The sequence below is a fragment of the Globicephala melas genome, chromosome 12 (assembly GCF_963455315.2).
Source record: "Globicephala melas chromosome 12, mGloMel1.2, whole genome shotgun sequence".
Taxonomy (NCBI): domain Eukaryota; kingdom Metazoa; phylum Chordata; class Mammalia; order Artiodactyla; family Delphinidae; genus Globicephala; species Globicephala melas.
Window position 1 is genome coordinate 28,479,292 of NC_083325.1, and position 24,221 is coordinate 28,503,512.

The 24,221-nt window shown below is 33.6% G+C and overlaps 1 protein-coding gene across 8 annotated transcripts in view; it reads left to right on the forward strand.

Annotated features, from left to right (window-relative positions):
• The window catches only part of EXOC6B (exocyst complex component 6B), a 708,873-nt gene that overhangs the window by 345,151 nt on the left and 339,501 nt on the right, over window positions 1-24,221 (forward strand). For all 8 annotated transcript variants that reach the window (XM_030877541.2, XM_060309973.1, XM_060309972.1 and 5 more), the window contains 7 exons: window positions 2,696-2,779; window positions 3,142-3,188; window positions 4,536-4,656; window positions 18,402-18,473; window positions 19,175-19,272; window positions 20,849-20,954; window positions 21,831-21,940. In XM_030877541.2, coding sequence (XP_030733401.1) covers window positions 2,696-2,779; window positions 3,142-3,188; window positions 4,536-4,656; window positions 18,402-18,473; window positions 19,175-19,272; window positions 20,849-20,954; window positions 21,831-21,940 — 638 coding nt within the window. The remainder of the gene's footprint in view (window positions 1-2,695; window positions 2,780-3,141; window positions 3,189-4,535; window positions 4,657-18,401; window positions 18,474-19,174; window positions 19,273-20,848; window positions 20,955-21,830; window positions 21,941-24,221) is intronic.

Genomic DNA, 24,221 nt, shown 5'->3' on the forward strand with positions numbered 1-24,221 from the left:
CAGGCACTTCATCATTTACTCAACTGGATTGGTCAGACCTCTATTTCTCAAATTTCTCCAATAAGCATTGAGTTGACAAAATTGGCAAAAGAAATAGAATAATCAGAGGTGAATTTATTTAGCACCCACTAGGGAAAATCTACCTCATTTTTGTAAATGGGGAAGCCAGACCTATTAGATAAATTGGTTTTTTCTTATGTTTTAATTTTATTGAAAAAGCAAAATGTATATACTTTAGAATTAAGTAGAGGTTCATGATTTGGTTTTTATATAGAATTTCATCTTGTTTATTTTCTACCATTTACAACAAATAATTAAGTTAATATAGTGTGTTCTAATTAGAAGGCTTTCCCTAAATTCTCAGCTAAGTGTATCTTGGCTAGAAAGCATGTTGAAAGTGTAACGTCACACTAAAATAATAAAGGGCCTTTAGGGCTGTTAACCTTAAAATGAAAAGCCATTCAGTGTGTATAGAATGTAATTGACATTTAATAATACCTCTATGCTGTGAAATGGTGACAAGTGGGGAACAGCTTTAACAAACCAAGAGGCAGTTTCCACTTTTTATTTCTTAAATAGAATTATTTGCTACCTCACTAACTTATAGACTAAGAAAGCCTTGAAATAGCTGTCTTAATGTTTGTTTTCATTTTTTAGGCAGAAAAATTCAGATGTGTACAGTTATAATAACTTTAGTGTTTTAAAACCTTTGTTTTTAAGCTACCCCAGGGGTCATCAAACCGTGACTTATGGGCCAAATCCAGCCTCCTGCCTGTTTCTGTATGACCTGTGTGAACTTTTACATTTTTAAATGGTTGGTATTCATTAAAAAAATCATAAGAGGAGTAATGTTTCATGACAGGTGAAAATGATACGAAATTCTAATTTCAGTTTTCACAAATCAGGTTTTATTGGAACACAGCCACACTCATTTATGAGTTGTCTATGGCTGCTTTTGCACTACAGCAGCAGAGTTGAGTAGTAGCATCAGAGACTGGATGGCTCGCCAAAGCCTATTTACTGTCCTGCCCATTATGGAAAACATTTGCCCACGCCTGAGCTACACTATTGAGGCTGCATGATTTAGTACCTTAAACAGTTTTCCTGGTTTAGGGATCTAACAAAGAAGTCATATTGAGTAAAATTCTTCAGACTTTTGGGAAGGTGAAGAAAACTGAGCCAGGTATTTCATGGAGTTTATGTTCACATGGGCTGGGCTTTCTGTTTCATCACTGATTTCATCTTATTTATGTTTTAAATAAGTACTTGCATAGTGGTTATTATTTATCAGGTACTATTCTAAAAGCTTTATAACTCTTCTAAATCCTTATTACAACCATGTGAGTTTGGCATCTCTACAAATGAGTAAACCATAGCACATCTATTAGTGAAAGGTAAAGAGTTAAATACTGGAAGTTAAAATAATGAAAGGGAAGCTATATAGCTAGTCATATGAGTTATACAGCTAGTAAGGGGCAGAGCCATGGTTTGAATAAAATCATTTGGTTCTAAAATCAGTACTCTTAACCACTGTGTAATGCTGTCTTTCCCTTTCTACTCTTGTTTATTTAGAGAAGTCTTGGGTTGAGAGTAGAGTTTAATAATGGGAAGCATCATGTTTTAAAAGCTTTGAGCTTATATCAGTTTCTTACGGCTGCTATAATCAAGTAGCACAAACTGGGTGGCTTAAAATAAGAGAAATTTGTTCTGTCACGGTTTTGGAGACTAGAAATCCAAAATGAGGATGACAGAAGGCCATCCTCCCTCTCAGATTCTGGGTAGAATCTTTCCTTGCCTTTCTGTAGCTTCTGGTGGTGGCCAGCAGTCCTTGGTGTTCCCTGGCTTGCAGCTGCATCAGTCCCATCTCTGCTTGTGGCACCATATGGTGTTCTCCCTGTGTTTCTGCCTTCATATAGCATTTTCCTCTTCTTATGAAGACACCAGTTATATTGGATTAAGGGTCACCCTACTGTAGTATGACTGCATCTTAATTTAACTAATTACATCTGTAATGACCCTATTTCTAAATAGGTTCATGTTGTGAGGTCCTGGGAAGGACATGAATTTTGAGAGGACACTATTCAACCCTAGTTATAGAGCTCATGAGTTAGCTTTTGTTCTCTAGAGCACCTTTCAGTTTAAGCCCAGAAACCCTAAATGAAAAGTAGAAACTGTGTGCTAAGACTTTTCAGGGCTTTGTTTCTTCCTTTTTGGTATTAATCCTGTGCTAGATTATATTCTGTCTGAGAAGACTGACTTAATGTTCTCAGCTCCTGCCTTTTTCCTGCCTCCCTTTGGCCTTTTGGTCATGATTTATTTGAGACTAGTTTTTATTCTGGAATGTTCTGTGAGGTTTTTTTTTTTAAGAACCATTTTCTAAACTGTTGTTATAACCTATGAGAATGTTGGTTTGTCTTTCTTGTGAATTTGTGATAATTGATTCAGAAACCAGCTTTGGTGTGTTGGAGGCTGAGTTCTGGTAGTTTCCTCTTAAGAATTTTTTGTATCGATCTCTATTGGTATTTGTAAGTAAGGTTCAATAAGTTATTTTTATTTTTCCGAAGATTATCAGTGTTAAAATAGCAGATTTTGAGAAATGTGGGGCTGCCTCAATTCCTGACCTGGGAATTTCCCATAAAATACTAGAGTCATTGGTCCAAATGTATCAACCCATTTCCTTTTGTTTGTTTAACAGGGTGCCCGGGAAACGTTTGAGAACTACTACCGAAAACAGAGGCGAAAACAGGCTCGTTTGGTGCTCCAGCCTCCTTCTAACATGGTAGGATCACCACCTTTACTTTTCTCCCTTTTTCACTTTTCTTCTCTGGTATCTTTTAATTATTTTCCATTTGGGCTTCCCCCCACCTCCACCCCAAACTGTCACTCTGGGACCACTGGATGTGACTTGCATTAAGAAAGTAGCAACTAACATCTGTTGCTTGCTATGTGTCAGGCATTGTTCTAAGTACTAGATATGTATTATCTCATTTCATCCTCACTGTAATCCTATAAGGTAGGTACTATTATTATATTTACTTTATAGTCTTTGGAATTGAGCCTTAAGAAATTAATTAGCTGATTTTAACTGTCTTAATGTGTCAAAACAGAAACAATAACTTTTTTCTCTTTGCTTTGTTGCAGCATGAAACTTTAGATGGCTACAGGAAGTATTTTAATCAAATTGTAGGGTGGGTATGTGTGTGTGTGTTTTAAATTTATACACTTTCAATTGTTTATACACTTTTTGTGAGACTTGGAAAAGTATATCGTGTTCTTTGGGAAATTTTTTTTCTTTTCTAAATTCTTAAGACAAGATTTGTTTTGAATATCTGATGATTTTAAAGGAATGTCTATTCGTTTCATAGAATTATGTTGGGGAACATAATTCTATATTGTTGAGGAATCCTTTTTATGGATAAAGGGAGAAAAATATTGAATTGTAGTCATTATATGTGATGTTCTGTTTTTTCATTATTGTTAAGAGGGAACCAAATAATCAGCAAAAGTTGGCAAGTTTTTTTCTAAAAGGGCCAAATAGTAAAGTATTTTAGGCTCAGCAGGCCATACGGTTTCTGTTAGAACTATTCAGCTTTGTTGTGGTACGAAAGCAGCTATAGACAATATGTAAATGAAAGACAATGGCTGTGTTCCAGTAAAACACTGTTTATAAAAACAAGCAGTGGGCCAGATTTGTTCCATGGACTGTATAGTTTGCCATCCTCATCTGGAGTATATATACTAGTATGGAATTGCAGTTCCCAAATAAACATCCCAAATATAGACAGCTTATTCTAATTGCAAAATAGTGACTTTGCAGTTAAAAAGAAGGGAAATAAGTTGGATTGTTCCATGAAATTTCTTTTTTTTCCAAGTTTAGATTGTTGCAATGTAATTGATACCTTTGATTAAAATGTATCATAACAATTCCCTATTTAAAGAATTGTTTTAATTTGTATGAATATTTAGGCAAGAAAGCTGAAGATACATTTTAGATGCATAAAAATTAAGAAGCCACAGAAGAATGTTAAAAAATACGTGTGTATTTTTTTTTTTTACCTTTGTAAGATATCTTTACAGCACTTTGATGAGAAAGTTTATATAAGCGGAATTATTTTGGTATTTTGTGTGTTGGATTCTTAAAAAAATGTGTGCTTTAACTTTCATTATCTCTTTAGATTCTATTCGTTTTTTAAAATGTATTAATGGGCTGTTGATTTTAATGTAGTGAAATTAGCCTTCTTTACCTATAAACATTTTTCTTCTTCCCTTTAAAATTTCTAGATAACATGATTAACATTTAATAGGAATGTAACTCCAATTTCTAAAGAAGTGGTTAAGATGATATCATGATCAGAGGTATAATTCCAAGTCTAAGAAATCTGATTTTGTTTGTGATACCAAACGGCTTTCTTTAAGAAAAAATGACTAGTATTAACTTCCAATTTGATGACAACTCTTAATGTTTGTCATCCCCTTATGATAGTAGTCAAACTGTAATTTCTGACAGCTGTGCTTTCTTTTTTCCTCAATCTTAGCTTTTTTGTGGTTGAAGATCACATTTTACATACAACCCAGGGTTTAGTAAATAGAGCCTACATCGATGAACTGTGGGAAATGGCACTTTCAAAAACCATCGCAGCACTCCGTACTCACTCGGTATGTAAGAAGCACGAGAGAAGTTCTTACTTCAAGCTAACTATCTATACGCTATTCAGTCTTCCACTGCTTTAAAATCATCATATGTGTATTGTTTGAAATCACCCATTTGGAGTCATCTTCTTCAAAGATGTATGGAAGTAGTCACTTCAAACTGCATGTTCTCTAACACTAAGCCCACTTTTGTGAATGCTCTTTGCAATAAGAAAACAGCAGCTAACATCTGATTGCTGTCTATGTCTCAGGCATTGTTATTATATTGTTACTGTGTACTGCATATATAATTCATCCTCACTTCATCCCTATAAGGCACGTGCTATTGTTATATTTACCCTATAGCCTGGGGAACTGAACCTCAGAGAGGTTAGGTAACCAGCCTGATGTCACCCAGTAAGTGGTGGAGCTTGGATTCAAACCGCGACTGTGTGACTGCAGAGCCCATGTTCTTAGCCACTACTCCATATTGCCTTCGTAATGCCTATTAATACTGATTTGGAGTTCACAGATTTATTCTTACTCTACAACATTTCAGTAAGTTGCTTAATTATGAGTTCCCATGATCTATTGATATATTTTATGATAGCATCAATTGTTGATGATAATCTACTTTATTACAAGCAGAGAATGCTGGCTCAATTATTCATTCATTCAATATTTCTTAAACAAGGATTACATGTTGGCAATGGGAATACAAGAATGAATAAGAATAAAGTCTTTGCTCTCAGAGAGTTATATTTTAATTGGGGAGATTCCCAATAAACAAATAAATAGGAATATCAGACAGTGATAATACAATGTAGACAATTAAAATAGAGTGATAGATTAGGGCAACAAGGTGCCTGCTTTTGACTGGTTGATCTGAAGTGGCATTCTGAGATCTAAATATCAAGGAGTAACTATTTGTGTAAAGATCAATTAAAAGATCATTCCAGGTGAAAGGAACAGTAGTACAAGGACTTTGAGGTACTTTTATGTCTGAAGTGTTTGAGGAATAATAGTGAGGAGTTAATAATAGAAGATAATTTGGTATTTAAAAAATTTCAAGAATAGTATACATCTAGTTATGCTAGCCAGAAACTTAAAAGTCATTCATAACCCTTCAACTCTCTTTATCTAGTCATTAGCAAGTGTTCTAGAGTAAATACCATGTGTAAAATCTATAATTGAAGGGATTGTAGCCATTTTAGGAAACTGAAAGATGTCCCGAGTGGTTAGAACATAAACATAGAAAGCTAGGCAACTAAGGTAGGAAGTGAGAATAAAGAAGTAGGTAGGTGTCATATTATTTAGGACCTGTTTGACCCTTTAAGCAGTGGGTTGAGTGCGTATGTGTGTGTTGGGGGCAGGAGTAGGGTAAATTGGAGTGAGAAAGTCAGATTTCTATTTTTAAAAGATTGTTCTGGCTAAATTACAGATGAGGGTTGAGAATGGATGTGGGGAAAACAGTTAGTAGGCTAGTCTAGTATTCCAGACAAGAGATGATGATTGCTGAACCAAGGTGATAGTAGATATAGAGAGATGCGGATGAGTTTGAGAGATTTTTAGGAAGTAAGATTAATTATACTTTCTGATGGTTTAATATACAAGAGGTAAGGTAGAAAGAAGTATCAAGCTAATGCCTAGGTTTATAGTTTCCTTCCTTGGATGATAGTGTTGGTTTTGATGGTTTGGAGTGGGGAAGTCGTAAGTTATCTTTGGCTGTGATTACTTTGAGATACTTTTTGTGCTGTTCAAGCAGTAGGTTCTAGGAGATTGATTAACTTATGAGTTTGAAACCAAAGAGGGTATGTTGTTATTGAATGTGTTGCAAATATTTTTCTCCTTTTATTTTTGTTGGTGGTTTCTTCTTTAGTATTTAAAATGTTAAATGTTTATGTATCTAATTATATTTATCTTATTTTAAAATGTCTCCCATTGCTTATTTGTGTCCAAGGACTTGACCTGACATTTTTACCATTAATATGCTTGTGTCATAATAAAGTCTGGAAAATTTAAAAATATTTTTTAAAAGTTCTGCCTGTTCTGAGACTAAAAAACAGTCTCAACTGTTTCATGGCTTGATTGTTACACATTTATATAGTTACTACCACCTATTCTTATTGTCATTTAGAGTATGATTAAAGATCTCGTTTTATTTTTTCTTGCAATAGTATATCCATTGTCCTAGGATCTTTTTTTTTTTTTTTTTTTTTTGCGGTACGCGGGCCTCTCACTGTTGTGGCCTCTCCCGCTGCAGAGCACAGGCTCCGGACGCGCAGGCTCAGCGGACATGGCTCACGGGCCCAGCTGATCCGCGGCATGTGGGATCTTCCCGGACCGGGTCACGAACCCGTGTCCCCTGCATTGGCAGGCAGACTCTCAACCACTGCGCCACCAGGGAAGCCCCTAGGATCATTTTTTAAATGCTTTACTTTCCTCCATTGCATGGTGTGCTCTTACATAAAAAAGTTATACAAAGATAACATGGTTATTAAAAGATAGTTAGGAAATATTGATTATTAATAGTAACGAGTTTGGCCATGATCCCTGGCATGATTATTATTAGCTTTCTTATATGTAAATTTCAAGACCCCTTTTTCTGTGAATGAATACATGATATACAATATATATTTTACGTAAAACATGCTGTATTTTTCATTTAATATCTAATGAATTTGTATTAGTTTTAATGTGCATTTGTATAATATTCCATTTTTAGGAATGTACCATTTTAAAAAATTAATTCACTTGATATACTTTTTTAAAAAGTTTTTTTAAGCTGTTATAAACATTGAAGTAAATATTTTTATTAACATATCCTTGCACATTAATTATACTTAGGATAAATTCTTAGATGTGAATTTAGTGAGTTAAAGGATCTGTATATTTCTGAGGCTCTGGATGTGTATTGCTAATTTGCTATACAAAAAGATTGAACCATTTAGCATCACTAAACGTCATCTGTTAGAATTCCTATTTCCCTATTCCTTTTATTCCGCAGAAAGTTACGTTTAAAAACAATAAGTCATTCCCAATATAATAATAATGTCAGAAATTATATGTCAGAAATTAATTTAATGGTTTTCTTTAATACTGATATTAAAAATCTCTTCACATCTTTTTAGTTATTTGTATATCTTCTTAGAATTTCCTGTTCCTATGCATTGCCTTTATTTTGTATTTTAATCGTTTTATTTTATATTTATTAGTAACACATGGATGTTAATGTTTAACATTAACCTTAATCTGAATGTTAATCTCTAGTCTGATGTATAGGTTGTAAATATTTCCTTAGTTTCATGTGTTTCTAACCTTTGATTTTCTTTTCCATGGCTTTACAGAAGTTTAAAATTTTTAATGGAGTTAAATTTATTGATCTTTAACCTTACTATTTATGTCTTCCTTATTCCAAATAAATGTAATTATTTGCCTATGTTTAGTTTTAGTATTTCTGTAGTTACTTGTTTAACATATAATTCATAAACTAAAAGTTTATTTTAGTGTTGTGTGTGAGGTTGGACTTTATTTTGAAAATGACTCATCACCTCCAATAACATTATTGTGATAATCTGTTGTTTTATTCAGCTCAGGTTACCATAATGAAATATATAGATTGGGTAGCTTAAACAACAGAAATTTATTTTCTCACAGTTCCAGAAGCTGAAAGTCTGAGATCAAGGTGCCATCATGGTTGGTTTCTGGTAAGGACCCTCCTGGGTTTCAGATGATCACATTCTCATTGTGTTCTCACATGGCCCTTCCTCAGCATGTATTCTAGTGTCTTCTCCTTTTATAAGGACACCAATCCCATCAGATTAGGACCTTACCCATATGACTTCATTTGACTTTAATTATCTCTCCAAGGCCTCTTCTCCAAACAAGGCTACACTGGCACTAGGGCTTCAAAATAGAATTTCGGGGGGAATGCAGCATTCAGTTCATAAATGTCTGTCCTTTCCCAACCTATTTTGAAGGCCACATTTATCATAATATGTTATATAAATACTAAGATCTGTTTCTAGGCTCTGATTGCTGCCTGCCCCCTTCCTTCTCTCTATATGTCTTGAACCAGTACAACATTGTTTTGATTATTACATCTGATATAGTATGCTTTAATTTCTTATATGACATATATGTCCTATAAAATCCTCTTTTTAAAATATACTATTTACCTCATTATTCTTCTAGGTTAATTTGAGAATCACTTTGTCACATCCCTTCCACCTCTTACCTCCCCCTAAAACTAACCTATAGTGTTAGTATGCAGTAAATCTGCAAATTTAAATGGAGGTAATTGACATATTTCAGCATCTGGTATTTTTCAACAGGAATATATGTATTTTTCTCACTTATTTGCTTTTTTTTTTTTTTTTGCGGTACGCGGGCCTCTTACTGTTGTGGCCTCTCCCGTTGTGGAGCACAGGCTCCGGACGCGCAGGCTCAGCAGCCATGGCTCATGGGCCCAGCCGCTCCGCGGCATGTGGGATCTTCCTGGACCCGGGCACGAACCCGTGTCCCCTGCATCAGCAGGTGGACTCTCAACCACTGCGCCACCAGGGAAGCCCTGCTTTTATATCTTTTGGTAAAATATTTTATGTGCTCCCTATCTAAGTCCTATTTTTGGTATTTTATGGTTTATTTCAGGTAGTATTTTGAGGAAGGTTTGTTTCTGATTCATATTTATTAACTAGTATTACTGTCATTCTGTGGGAGAGAAGTCTTTGATTTTGTTTATTTTATATCTGTCCATTTCCCTGATTTCACCAATTTTATTTTTTTCCTGGGAAAAGGTGTTTTTCTTTTAGAAAACTTAGATTTCTTCCAAACAATTTCTTTTTTTAAAGCAGTAGTTTTTCACATTTGAGAATGTGACAAATCTATAGGAGTCTCTCAGCAGGAAAATATACTGTTTTCCTCATCATGCAACCATACTTATTGTCATGAAGAATAGGACGCTTTACAATGTGCTGATTAAAGTGTATATCTATGGAGAAAATTAATCTTAATGGAATGTTTCCTTGTAGATCTACTGTGTATTCTTTTGAACTGAAGAATAAATAACAAAAATACCTTTAAAAAAATAGTTTAGCATCAGTCTACAGAGGCAGAAAGAAATTAGTGGTCTCCTAGGGCTGGGAATGGATACGAGGAATAAGTAGGTGATAGCTTAAGGGGCAGGGTTTCTCTTTGAGATGAAGAAAATGTTCTAAAACTGACTGTGGTTATGTTTGCACATGTCTGCAAAAATATTTAAAAAACTAAAAACTGTTGAATTACATACTTTAAATGGGTGAGTAGTATGGTATGGGAATTGTATTTCAACAGAACCATTAAAATAGAACTCAGCATCACGTACATTTACTGACTGAACCATTTTTATCCATTATGAGACAAAGTAGTTGATGCCACAGATACCAATTCTATTTTATGACACTATTTATTGTGTTACATTATCAGCAAGAAAGAAAAATAAGAACAACCTAAACATCAAAACAAATCTCAAAAGGAAACATTATATCTGAGTGGTTATTTTTTATAAAAAATCTGTATATTTTTCTAACTTTCTATGTCACTAATTAAAACTTTTTATATTTTCTGATTGAATTATCAGTCATTGCATAAATTGGAAACATTTTGAAAGATATAATATTCTCAGTGCTGATTTCAAAACATGATAAAAATCTTATGCAATCTTATACAATCCATCTAACTTAGAATTCAAATTTAGCAGTACCTGTATATTAAAAGAATAATATTCTAATACAAAGAATTCATATCAGGAATGGTTTAATATTAGAAGATCTGTTAATATAATTGCTAGTATGACTGCCAATAGAATGATAAACAGATCATCTGATAATACTACAAAGGTATCTTTTTACTATTTAAAATTATGGAACAATATAATTTGTGTGGCCAAAACTCCTCATGTTTTGTAGCTATTAAATATTGGACATTTTTTCTTATTATGTGATGGGCAGACAAGAGTGTATACTGTAATAGTGGGGTTTTTTTGTGTGTGTGTGATTGATTGATTTTAACATCTTTATTGGAGTATAATTGCTTTACAATGGTATGTTAGTATCTGCTTTATAACAAAGTGAATCAGCTATACATATATATGGAATCTAAAAAAAAAAAAAGGTTATGAAGAACCTAGGGGCAGGACAGGGATAAAGACACAGACGTAGAGAATGGACTTGAGGACACAGGGAGTGGGAAGGGTAAGCTGGGACGAAGTGAGAGAGTGGCATGGACATATATACACTACCAAATGTAAAATAGATAGCTAGTGGGAAGCAGCCGCATAGCACAGGGAGATCAGCTCCATGCTTTGTAATAGTGGTTTTATACACACCCACATCCATACCCACCCCCCCACAGACACACATATTTTAGATTTCTTTGAGTCAAAGGGTGTACTAAGCATATATGTCGTGCAGCTCTCTAACCAAATTGCTATTGAAATAACATGTAAGAAAAACTAAAAAGAGAAACACTGCAAAGTACCTCTATAGGCCAGAAGTTTTGAAAAATTTCTTTGAATTTAGAAAACAGAAGGAATCAGAATAATGACTCCACCTGAGAAAAGAAAATATTGCATTAAATATGGTGTAGAGGGTATTGTCAAAGTAGGAAACATTGTTCCAAATGGAATCTAGGAACACTCTAAATTCAGTCAGCAAATGTTATGAGCAGGAATGAGGCTGCGAGAAATCTTAAGGGAAATTATTTAGAGGTCTACCTTCTAAAAATCTTGGCTAGACAGCAGGTTACCCAATTCCTTTGGCCAACCTTACCATCAACATAAAGAGATGATAACATGATTAGTGAAGTTCTCTAGTACTACTTTTTGAGCAAGGTGATTCATCTGCCCCACCCACCTACAAAGAGCCTGTAGTCAGTTTTTGGAAAACAGACTTAAAAGCTGCAGAGGGTGAAACCCATACCGGTTATACATACTAGTCAATCTAGTCCTTCATTTCTAAACATAAACAAATGCCGAGTTGTAGAATATTTGAGGAAAACCAGTTACATCAAATAGAAGACAATAATAAACAAATTGCATAGCTATTCTTTAGCAAATACAAATAACTCATGGACTGGGAGATAAATTTATAAAGTAATAATTATTTCTCATTTTAGGAATATAGGAAGCTAGGTCATTCATAGCAGCTGTTCAGCTTGAAACAACTAAAAGTACTGCTTTATGTACTGCATGTAAGATGTTGTTTAAGTCTAGAGTGCTTAGTAAGGTTATTAAGGAATTACCAGGCCAAATCCAGGGGAGATTGAGAGTCCAGAGGTCCAGAAAGATAGACTTAAACACTTAAGTGTTTAAGTGCATTTGCCTTGAGGTTACTTGTTAGTCCAGGCAATTTGTACTCAGATTTGATAGTCTCTGGGGCCTATCTGGGATGGAGAGTCTAATATGGTGCCCTCCCCCACATTAAACTGGAAAGAACTATTCTTTTCAGGTTAAGACTGAATCAGAAGTAAACAAAAAGCAGTCAAAATTCTTCCCTTAAAGAAATCTTCAGGTCTAGGGAGTTTTTTTCTTGAATTCCTATCTTACATAAACTCTTGGAGAATAGAAAAGAGGAAACACCAACTCATTTATGAGGTGTGTGTAATCTTGATAATGAAGCCAGATGAGGATAGTATAAGAACTCATAAACTCATAAATATACAGGCTTATTCATAAATATAGATCAGAAATCTTAAATAAAATATTAGAAAACAGAATTCAGCAGTTTACAAAAAGCATTAATATGTTGAGTTTATCATTGCAAATGCAAGCTTAGTTCAATATTACAAAGTCTATTAACATAATTTAATGAATTAATAGATTAGAGGACAAAAATTATGTAATCATTTCAATAGATACAGAACAGCATTTAATAAAACACACCATAAATTCATGGTAAGATCTCTTAGTAAATTGAAAACATAAGAGAATTTCTTTAAACTGATAAAAATCTATCCTCAAAAACCTATAATAAGTACCATATTTAATTACCATTACTCCTATTTTGTATTGTATTGAAGTCGTGCTTACTGTTGTAAAGATAGAAACATAAATAAATTAAAAAATACAACTTTGAAAGGAAGAAACAAAATTGTCATTTTTGCTGATGATATATTTTTGTACATTGAAAATTCAAAGAATTTACAGAAAATTTATTACAATTAATGGAAAAGGTTAGCATGTTCCCTGATACAAAATCATTATGCAAAATCAACTGTCATTTTATAAACCAGGAGTAAAAGTTGAAAAGTTAAAATTTTTAAAAGATAAAATTGATACAATAGCATACATTAAAAGTAGTAGAAATATATCTAGCAAAATATGTTCAAGACCTCCATGGAGAAAATTCTAAAATGTTTTTGAGAGACGAAAAGGAATTAAAGAGGACCTAAATAAAATTGAAATAGCATGTTCATTGATTGGAAGAGTTATTATTGTAGATATCTGTTCTCTTAAAATTGATCTATAAATTTAATTCAGTGGCAGTCAAAATCTCAATAATCTTATTTTTGGGAGGATGAGTACCTTTGCAATCTGATTGTAATATATTGGAGTGTAATTGCTTTACAATGGTGTGTTAGTTTCTGCTTTATAACAAAGTGTATCAGTTATACATATACATATGTTCCCATATCTCTTCCCTCTTGCGTCTCCCTCCCTCACACCCTCTGCATCTCACCCCTCTAGGTGGTCACAAAGCACCGAGCTGATCTCCCTGTGCTATGCGGCTGCTTCCCACTAGCTATCTATTTTACGTTTCGTAGTGTATATACGTCCATGCCACTCTCTCAGTTTGTCACAGCTTACCCTTCCCTCACCCCATATCCTCAAGTCCATTCTCTAGTAGGTCTGTGTCTTTATTCCTGTCTTACCCCTAGGTTCTTCAGGACATTTTTTTTCCCCTTAGATTCCATATATATGTGTTAGCATACAGTATTTGTCTTTCTCTTTATGACTTACTTCACTTTGTATGACAGACTCTAGGTCCATCCACCTCACTACAAATAACTCAATTTCGTTTCTTTTTATGGTTGAGTAATATTCCATTGTATATATGTGCCACATCTTCTTTATGCGTTCATCTGATCATGAACACTTAGGTTGTTTCCATCTCCTGGCTATTGTAAATAGAGCTGCAATGAACATTTTGGTGCGTGGCTCTTTTTGAATTATGGTCTTAAGCCAGTACAAAAGCCAGGAACAGCTAAGAGACTCCTTAAGACTGAGATAAGGTTGGTGGGTTTTCTCTGCTGGATATCAAGACTTAATTTAGAAATCTTATTAAATGAGTACCAGACACTCCGGTACTGTCATTGGATAAATAATGAAACAGAATATAGGGCCTCCAAAAAAGATCTTTGATATTTATAAAAGAGATAATATTGCAGGTCAGTGGGTAGAGGACAGACATTTCAATGAATAGTACTGGGACAGTTGACTATCAGTATGGGGGAAATAATATACCAAAAAATGAGTTTCAGGTTGATAAAATCTCAAAATGTAAAATGTAAGGCCATAAATCTTTCAGAAGATAGTATAAGAGAATATCTTTATGATTCAGGTTGGGGAAGGAATTCCTAACTAAAATACCAAAGGCACTAACCAGAAAGGAAAAGATTCATACATTAAATACTAAGCTGCGTTAAAGCTGTAAGAAAAAACAAAAAAATGAAAGATGTAGATAAAACAAGCTATATGATGAGAAATGATGTTTTCAACAAAAATCAGCAAAGAACTAACAAAAAATAGAAAAATTTCACTATTCATCATGACAATAGAGACAGACAATAGAAAAAACAAGCAAAAGATTTAAACAGGTACTTCACTAAGGAAGGAATTCGCTTGGCTGAGAAACATGTGAAAGATGCTCAACTTTAGTGCATCATTGAAATGCAAATTAAAACCAAATGAGATAACATTATGTAAGAATTAATAACACAAATGTTGATAAGGATATGAAGTATTCAGAACCCCTTTGAAAAAAATTAGCATCATCTTTTAAAATCGAAGATCCTCATGAACCAGAAATACTTTTCCTAACTATATTCCCTTGAGAAGCTTGCCCTAATGCACCATAATACACATGCAAGAATATTCATTCCAGCATTGTTGGATTTTCAAAATTAGAAATGACTTAAATGTCCATTGGTAATAAAATGAACAATCTGGGTTAAACTCCTAACATGCAATATTATACAGCATGAAAATGCCCACACTATAGCTGTATACAGTAGCATGGATGAGTTTCACAAGTATAATGTTGAATTATAAAAGCAAGACAGAAATTTATACATACAGATTTTTTCCACTTACATCATATTGAGAAAGAAAATATTGAGTAAGACTGAGTATTTAGATGGTTACAAAGCAATGAAATTAAGAGAATGAACTGACAGGCATATGTGATAAAGGTCTGGTACTGAAAATATATAGAGAATTCTTAACACTCAACAGTAAGAAAAAAATTTAAAAACGGGCCCAATTAAAAAACAGGCAAAAATTCTGAACAGATACCTCACCAAAGAAGATATTCAAATGGCAGGAAAACATACAAAAGATGCTCAACAACATATGTCCTCAGGGAATTACAAATTAAACAACAATGAGCTACCACCACACACCCATTAGAATGGCTAAAATACTGACAACACCAAATGCTGAAGAGAATGTGGAACAGCAGGAACTCTCATTGTTGATGGGAATGGAAAATGGTACAGCCAGCTTAGAAGAGAGTTTGGCAGTTTCTACAAAATGAAACATACTCTTACTATATGATCCAGCAAGTACACTCTAGGTATTTGCCAAATTAATTGAAAACTTATGTTAACACAGAAACCTGCCCACTCATGTTTATAACAGCTTATTCATAATAGCCAAAACCTGGAAGCAACCAAGATGTCCTTTAGCAGGTGAATGGATAAACTCTGGTACATTCTTATAATTGAATATTTATTCAGTGGCAAAAAAGAAATGGTCTATCAATCCACAAAAAGATGTGGAGGAAAGTTAAATGCATATTGCTAAGTAAAAGAACCCAATCTGAGAAGGCTATATACTCATATGATTCCAACTATATGACATTATGGAAGAGGCAAAATTATGGAGACAGTAAAAAGATCAGGGTTGCCAGGATTTGGGAGAGGGATGGAGGGATGAATAAGTGGAAGACAGGGAATTTTTAGAGCAGTGAAGCTATTCTCTACGATATTGTAATGGTGGAATATGTCATTATACATATGTTAAAACCCGTAGATTATATAACACAAAGAGTAACTCTAATGTAAACTATGGACTTCAGTTAATAACAGTGTGTCAGTGTTGGTTCATCAGCTGTACCAAATGTTACCGCACTAATGCAAGATGTTATAATAAGGGAATCTGTGCATGAATTTCTGTGTGAAGGGATATATGGGAACCCTGTACTTTCTGCTCAATTTATCTGTAAATACAAAACTGCTCTAAGAAATAAAGTTTATTAAGTTAAAAAGTACAAAGAAGCAAAAACATGAAGGAAAGACATGGAAATGATTATCATAAATGTCATGATAATGTTTTCCTGAATGGAGAGGAAAGAAGTTGTTTTGGAGCTTCTGGCATGCCGGTGCTATTTAGTTTTGTTTGCCTGGTGAAGTTGTACATATAGGTTTTATTTATTATTTTCTTTATGTATACTATATTCACAATTTTAAAAAACGTGGTAAGGAGGAAAAGGAAGGAAGCAAGCCACAGAAGGATAGAAATCAAAGATAAACATTGCTTTCTTGGAAATTTATGACTACCATAATAGAGAAATTTAATTCAAAGATTAAATAGATAAAACGGCATATCATTCTATGATCAAGAAGACAAAATCAAATATATATCCCCAAATATAGAGTGAAGACACAAAGAGATGGAAAATATGAATGGAAAGTTAAGGAACATGGATAATTGATGTAGATTTTTGGTTGTATCTAATAGGGATTTAGAAAGAAAGAACAGTCACAAAGCAGGGGACTTAAATAATTAAATAAAAGAGGGAAATTTCCCTGCATTAAAGAAAGAGTAGATTATTACAGTTGAAAGGATGCATTTTTTTGGTCAGGCAGGGTAAATTAGGGCAGACAGTTTTCTCGCATCTGAAATTGTGTATTTTAGTTTGAGTGCTGCAAAAGAAAGGCATTTCCAAACACATGAGGGTTCAAAGTTTACTTTTCACCCATCCTGTCTTACTGATGTTTTACCAAAGATGAAAAAGAAATTCTAAATGCAAGATGGGATGGGAGTAAATAAATGGGTGCAAAAATGAGAGTAAAACTCATAGATAAATCTAAATAACTGATTGTTTGATTATTTGTAAAGTTTATGCTATTAAGAATCCCTAAAAGAGGAGAAGCTTAAGTTTAAAACATTTTTTAGATGAAAACCCCAGATTATTTCAAATAAACAGTGGGCAGAAAGTATATAACATTAATAACCAGTATAAGATAATCTGAAAACACTGATCCAATGAAAAACAGGAAAGGAAACAAAAAAGAAAGAAGAAATCATTGAAAATAGAAAACTTAAAATAAGATGGCTAGAATAGGTCCAAATATGTAAGTATTCATGAGAAATGCCAGAGTTGGAAAGTATTATAGTTTGGTTACTAAGAGAGATTCATACATTAAGATTACACAGAAAGATTGAAAATAAAGAATGGGGAGCAAAAAGGGCAATATTCTTCAAGAAAATTGGATTGAAGTTAAAGACCATTAAATGGGAGAAGAGAGGAACATTTGTTTTGATATTATTTTTAACCCACCAAAAAGACAATAACCCATTTACTGGGGACAAGCAAGCATCAGTATGTATATAAACAAAAACTGTTAAGTAGTAGGAAGAGAAACCAAGGGACCACACCATTGTGGGAGAATTTAACACTCCTTCAGGAACTGAGCAATTAAGTAGAGGGCAAGTAATCAAACTATAATTAAGAGAATTTGACTATCAAAGTCACTGAAAAATAGTGCCATATACATCTTTGTAGCTTGTCCACAGAAGATATCTTCCATGTCATTTCAGTTTTCAAATTTGTTGATAAGAGATTATACATAGACTTTATTTGTAATTTGTATTTTCCTCTGTATTTATGTTTGTTTTTGTATTCTTTGTATTGTTTTGTTTTCTCTTTGTTGTTTAATTGGACTTAACTGTGATTTGTCTATTTTATTGATTTTATGTTTAACTTGAGCTTTTGGTTTCATTGATCAAATCTTTCATGTCTTCTCTATGTCATTAATGTCTGCTTGTTATTTTATCAGTTTTGTTCTCTCATTTATGGTTTATTTTGGCTTTTTTGGCCTAGCTTCATGAGTTGAGTGCTTAGTTTGTTTATTTTAAATCTTTTATGTTTTCTAATGTTCACATTTAAGATGTAATTTGTTTTTAAAATGGTGTTAGCTGCATTCCATAGGTTTTGATTTGAACTATTTCATTGCTGTTCATTTTTAAATAATCTGCAATATCAATTTTGATTTCTTCTTTAACCAAACAGTTATTTAGAAGTGTGTTTTTAAATTTCCAAGTGTTAAAAATGTAGATCATGGATTATTGGAGTCTTTACTCACTCTTCCCTGGCTGAATCTGGTGTTACTTTAAACCAGGAAGGTTTTCCAGAGAGCCTTTACCAGGTGCAGCATTAAGCAGTTGAGTAAATTAAAATTTACTTTTATTTTTAATAAAGGTGGTTTTCCTCATTGTCTTTTATTTCCTTTAGTCTTACTGCTCTGATCCAAACCTCGTGTTAGATTTGAAGAACCTCATTGTGCTTTTTGCTGACACACTTCAGGTTTGTGGTTTATGTTTACACAGACTTACCTAGATGAGTGTTTCATCATCTCTAAATCTTTTCATTGTCTATCTAAGCTTGAGTAAGTAACTTTTAGTTTTTAGTTGTGTTTCTTCTTTTCCTAGAGCTAGAACTTTTTATCTCTTTGTAGCATTTCCTGCTCATCACCTTGACCGTTTATGTTCTCATAAATTGTTCTCATCCCCCTTTTTTTCTCAAGGCAAATCAATTAATTGAACTCACTACCTTAGTTCTTCAAAATGTCCTTAATTCAGATCTAATGTCTAAGTGATTTTGGAGTTTCATAACTACTGTTTTAAATAATGAACCACATATTATATTCAATAGAATAGCATTAGAAGTGGGTGAGATTGGTAGCATTCTCATTTTCTCTCCCTGTTCCTGAAGGTTGCTAAGATTTACAGAAGGAGTTGTAGGGAAAACTTAGCTGACATTTATACCCAGTATATATTAATTTTAATGTTCATCTTTTAATTTTTTTCTGACTGGCTTATATTGGTATATATCTTTTAATTCTTAAGAATGAACACTAGATATTAGGTGGGAATGAAAGATTTTTCTTATCATGGTTTTATTTAAATTGTTGGCCAAAGAACAAAAACATCTTTCAGTGCCTAATCTCTCATGTTGCTTAAAAAAATCACCTTATGAAATGAAGCTATTTTCTTATTTTGTTTCAGGTGTATGGTTTTCCTGTAAATCAGCTTTTTGACATGCTGTTAGAAATCAGAGATCAATATAGTGAAACTTTGCTAAAGAAGTGGTCAGGTATTTTCAGGTGAGAAATTGTCTCTAGTTGTGTGTGTGTGCGCACGCACGTGTGTGCATGCATGTGTGTACACACGTCTTTATACATAAGGTTTTTCAGATGTAATAAGCAATAAGTATATGTGGCTTATTTTTTCTAGCTCTGATCCCAGTTATGATTAAGAATTCAAATAAGGTGTAGTGGTGTCCCAAATAAAGTTCCTGAGATATCCAGTCTCAGTATATTAGTACCTACTATGTGAGGAGTCCCCAGATCCCATTTTGGCTTTTTTGTTTTCTTGAATGAATGTCATATACCTTGGTTCATACCAACCAGATCACCTTGTGTCTTCTTAATCTGTTTTTTGATTTTCTCTTTGAGGATCATGCCCAGTCTATGTCTCACTTGTAAGGTAGTGGCTTTTGAGCCCTTTCAAGTAATTTAGTTTTTTTGGAACTTTTTTGAAGACTCACTCATGTGATTCCTCATCATCTTTATTCTCTTATACCCAGAGAAGAGATTTATTACAGTCCAGTATTTGAAGCATATTATTTAAATAGTTACTGCAGCATGCATACAACAATAAGAAAATTATTGTATTACACCTCCACTTACAAATGTTTCCTTGCACTGTTTTCCTGGCACACAACTCATGTCAGCTCACTTGTTTCTTCTCCTTTTGCACCTTTACTCCTTAAAGTGATCTTTCTGCTTACTGTAAGACCTCTTCCCCAGATCAGCTTTCCCTACTTTCAGGTTCGTATAGCTTTAAGATATTACATTGTCCCTTTAATCTTACTCTTCACATTTTATGAACATGTCTCTGATAATCATGTAGTGCAACTCATTTATATATTAATATAAGCATTTGTTTCTAAAAGCCCAGTTTATTAATGATACAGTTTTATTTAGAGGAGGATTATCTCTTGAAAATTAGTAACATGATATATCCATGGTTTTAAGAGCATCTGATCTGATGCCTTCAGTAAATTTCTTTTTTGATTTTGGTAGTATGCTCTCTGCTTTTAGAGAACCCCCAGTCCAGTTAAGGAGGCAAAAGCTATGGATGAAGAAAAAGTCATTCTTAATGTAGAGCAGTAGATGAAGTAAATGAACATAATTTGGATTTATTATAGAACTTGCTTCTCCTCATCTGCCAGTTTTGAAAGTTAGATCTAGTACAGAATTAACATAATCAAAAATGTCTTATTTTTTAATAAAAGCAAATAAAACCTCTTTGCCTTCTCCAGAGCTCACATTCTTTTATTATTTACTTCTCACTTGCCTTAAGGCTTCAACATGTTGCCTTAAAATTTTCTGTCTGACCTGTAAATCTCAAATACTATGAGGTCATGTTTATAATTGTGTTCCATTTGTTTTAGAATGTAATTTTCCTTTTTTTTTTTTAAAGATGTCCTTTCCTGAGACCAAATAGCTGTATTATAAAAGGAATAGATTAGGGACTGGGAAATATTTATTTTGGGTTGAGGTGGATATACAACTCTTGGAGCTCATCTGAAAATTATTTGTGATCACTGTAGTGATCAACTAACCCTTCTTTCCTTTTTACCTCCTCCCTTCCTTTCTTCTTTTATTTTCTTTATAGAAACATACTTGATTCTGACAACTACAGTCCTATACCAGTAACAAGTGAAGAGATATATAAAAAGGTGGTAGGACAATTCCCATTCCAAGATACAGAGCTGGAAAAGGTAAGGAACACTTTAAAATAAATTTCTCTGATTTGGCATCCCCTTAAAACTTTCTTTGTATCAGTCTCATTAAAGGCATAACTTCTAACTCAATGGGTTAGAAATCTAAAACACCTTCAAAGGATGATTTTTGGGCTTAGAAGGGCTTAGAAGAGCAGAAGTTCCTGTTTGGGGAATCAGTAAATGGCTTTGGGGTATTGTCACCTCTGAAGTGTTTGGGGGATTTCTGGAAGTGTTCCATTTTGGCTTACACTTTCAAATACTTCCTTTTATTATACTTTTAGGACATTTTATCCCCAAAACATACAGTAGAATTTACCATACTATATAACTGTATTGGTTTTGACAATGCATTGAGTCATGTATGTGCTACTACAATGATGATACAGAACAGTTCCATGATTCCAAAAAATTCCCTCATGCTACACCTTCTTAATCAGTTCCTCCTCTAACCCCCAGCCTTTGCCAACCACCAGTCTTGTTGCTATCCATCACTTTTGCCTTTTCTAGAATGCCTTATAAATGGGATCATATAGTATGTAACCTTTTGAGACTGGCTTCTTTCACTGAACATAATGCTTTTGAGATTCATCTAAGTTGTTGCATGTATCAGTAACTCATTACTTTTTATTGCTGAAAATGTATCACAATTTATTTATCAGGTTTTGGAGGACATTTGAATTATTGTTTATTTAATTTAATCTTATTCTTTTTAGTATCAGAAAACTTTCACAAATATATTTCTTTTAGTTTGAGATTGTTAAGCAGGCAGTTCACAGTGTGGAAGAAAATTTCCTTTGCATTTTAATTAATTTATAGGTATTTTCAATGTATGTTGGTTTGTGACTTGGCTTTCATTAATTCTTGCTTTTACAGCAACCATTTCCAAAAAAGTTTCCATTCTCTGAATTTGTGCCAAAAGTTTACAACCAAATTAAAGAATTTATCTACGCCTGTCTGAAGTTTTCAGAAGATCTTCATCTAAGGTATAGTATGAAACAATGGAGATACAACAGATAGTGAGATTATGGCTCCATATACATAAATATTCTGCAATACTTTTGATGTTCCCTTAGCTCTTATTTTGAAAGTCTTAATATTAACCCTTTACAGTGTGGCACTGCTATATGTATATGGTCATGGTGAAAGGGAAAGTTGGAAACTCTTGAATAATTTTTTTGTTTATATTATTTACTTTATTCTCTGCTATTTTCTTTACAGATTTGCATTTCAACACTATCTAGTGAGAATTCACTAGAAAAGAATAGTATAATATACTATTTTTTACATTCTATTTGATGAAAATTTAAGGCCTGTAGGGGAGTAGCATGTAAAATTCTTTGGAAATACCATTCTTTCCAAATATTCTCTGGACTTGTTAAAGGAATTCTTATCTCCTTTAAGTTTAATTATTTCACTAACGTATATTGAGCCTGTTTATATACCAGAAGCATCCTGCTTTTTGGGGATGCAGGATTAACAGACAGTTTTTTGCCCTTAGATATCATCCGTATTTACTGAGGATAATAGACATGAAAATAGACAGTTAAAATATACCATGGTGAGTGTTGTAATGTGTATAGTGTGCTTGCAAAACACTGAGAAGAACACTTAATTCATCTTAAAGAATTTGAAGGAGAATGATTGGCTTTTTAAAGGAGCCTCCTCCTCTCAGTGAGTATCACCGTTTGCCCATATTGGAAATCCGAGAATCATTTTCAACTCCTATTTTCTATTAATAACTATTTTTCTTAAAAATAAAGTTTCAGATATTGGTCTAAATTTTTATAAACCCTTCATGAATATGTTATTACATCTATAAAGCTCAAAATAGTACTTATCTATGAGGTACTAGGGAGCATACTCCATTGTTACAGACGAGGAATGTGAGGGAAAGAGAGATTAAGTAACTTCATGAAGGTCACACAGGGAGTAAGTATTCAAGCCAGGATTCAAATCCAATCAGCATCAGCATCAACAAAATAATTACTACCATGTTTATAAACCTTATTCTTTGGCAATCATATTGTGAAGTATTTTACATGCATTATCTCAGGAATTTATAATATTTCTTTGAGGTAAGCACTAATTATTACCATTTAAGAAATGAGGGCAGTACTCATTTGTAAATGAGCCTCTCTAAATCTAATTGAGGACAAAATTACATCGATTTCTTTTTTTCAGTTTTTCTTTTTTTTCTTTAAAGTTTTCTCTTCCCAGTATGGCTGCTTTAATTCATGTTGTAGTCATATTTGTCTTGGACTATTTAAGTAGTCTCCTAATTGTTCTTTTACCTCTAACTTTACTTTCCCAACCATCTGTCCTTTCGTTTTCCTTATTCTATTCTGTATGTCCCCTAGAGTAAGTTTTCTAAAATCAAATCTTATCATTTAACTTTATTCTTCTCACCTTTGCAGAGATTTCTCACGGCATACTCTAGCCTGACATATTTGTCTGTCTGCCTCCTCCCCCATTCCTTGACCTAGTCCCCTGTACCTTTTCCAGATTCATATCTCAGGGTAATTTCCCTGTCACCCCATGCTTCAGTCATACCAGCCTGTTTGCTATTTTCTGATCATAACATGCTATTTTTAACTCTCTTAATTTGCTCATGATTTTCTCTCTACTTGAAGTTATTTCTTCTCTTCTGAAGCTCCTGACTCACTTCTAACCATCTTTCAAGATTCAGTTTAAATATCATGTGCTGAATGAAGCTTTTTGACCACTTCCACCCCTAATGGAGTTGATCTGCTGACTCCTTTGTGCTACTTCGGTAATCTCTGAATACTGTCATTATAGCTCATCTTAGATTTTATTGCTCTATGCGTTTATTGTATCTATGCGTTTCTGTGTGTGCTAGACTATAAGCTCCTTTGTTTATTTATTTGTTTTATTCATCATGCATTGTGAGTAATCTATTATTTGTGAGATGGTGCTTGGTAGTAAGGACATTAAGTTGCTGAAAATGCATGTCTTCGAAGAGTACCTACTGTAATTGAGGAACTGTGCAATTATTATTAAGTGATGAAAATATACAGCAACAAAATAAGAACCGAGTCTGAGACAAATTGAGGATGTAAGAAAAGGCCTCTTGAAGGGTAGAAACATTTTAAGTTTTGTTCAGCACAATATCCTCTGCACCCAGCTTAGTAAATTTTAAAGGAAGGGAGGGAGGGAGGGAGGGAGGAAGGAAGGAAGGAAAGAAGGAAAGAAGGAAGGAAGGAAGGAACAGGAAAGGAAGAAGGAAAGAAAGAAGTGAGTGGATGT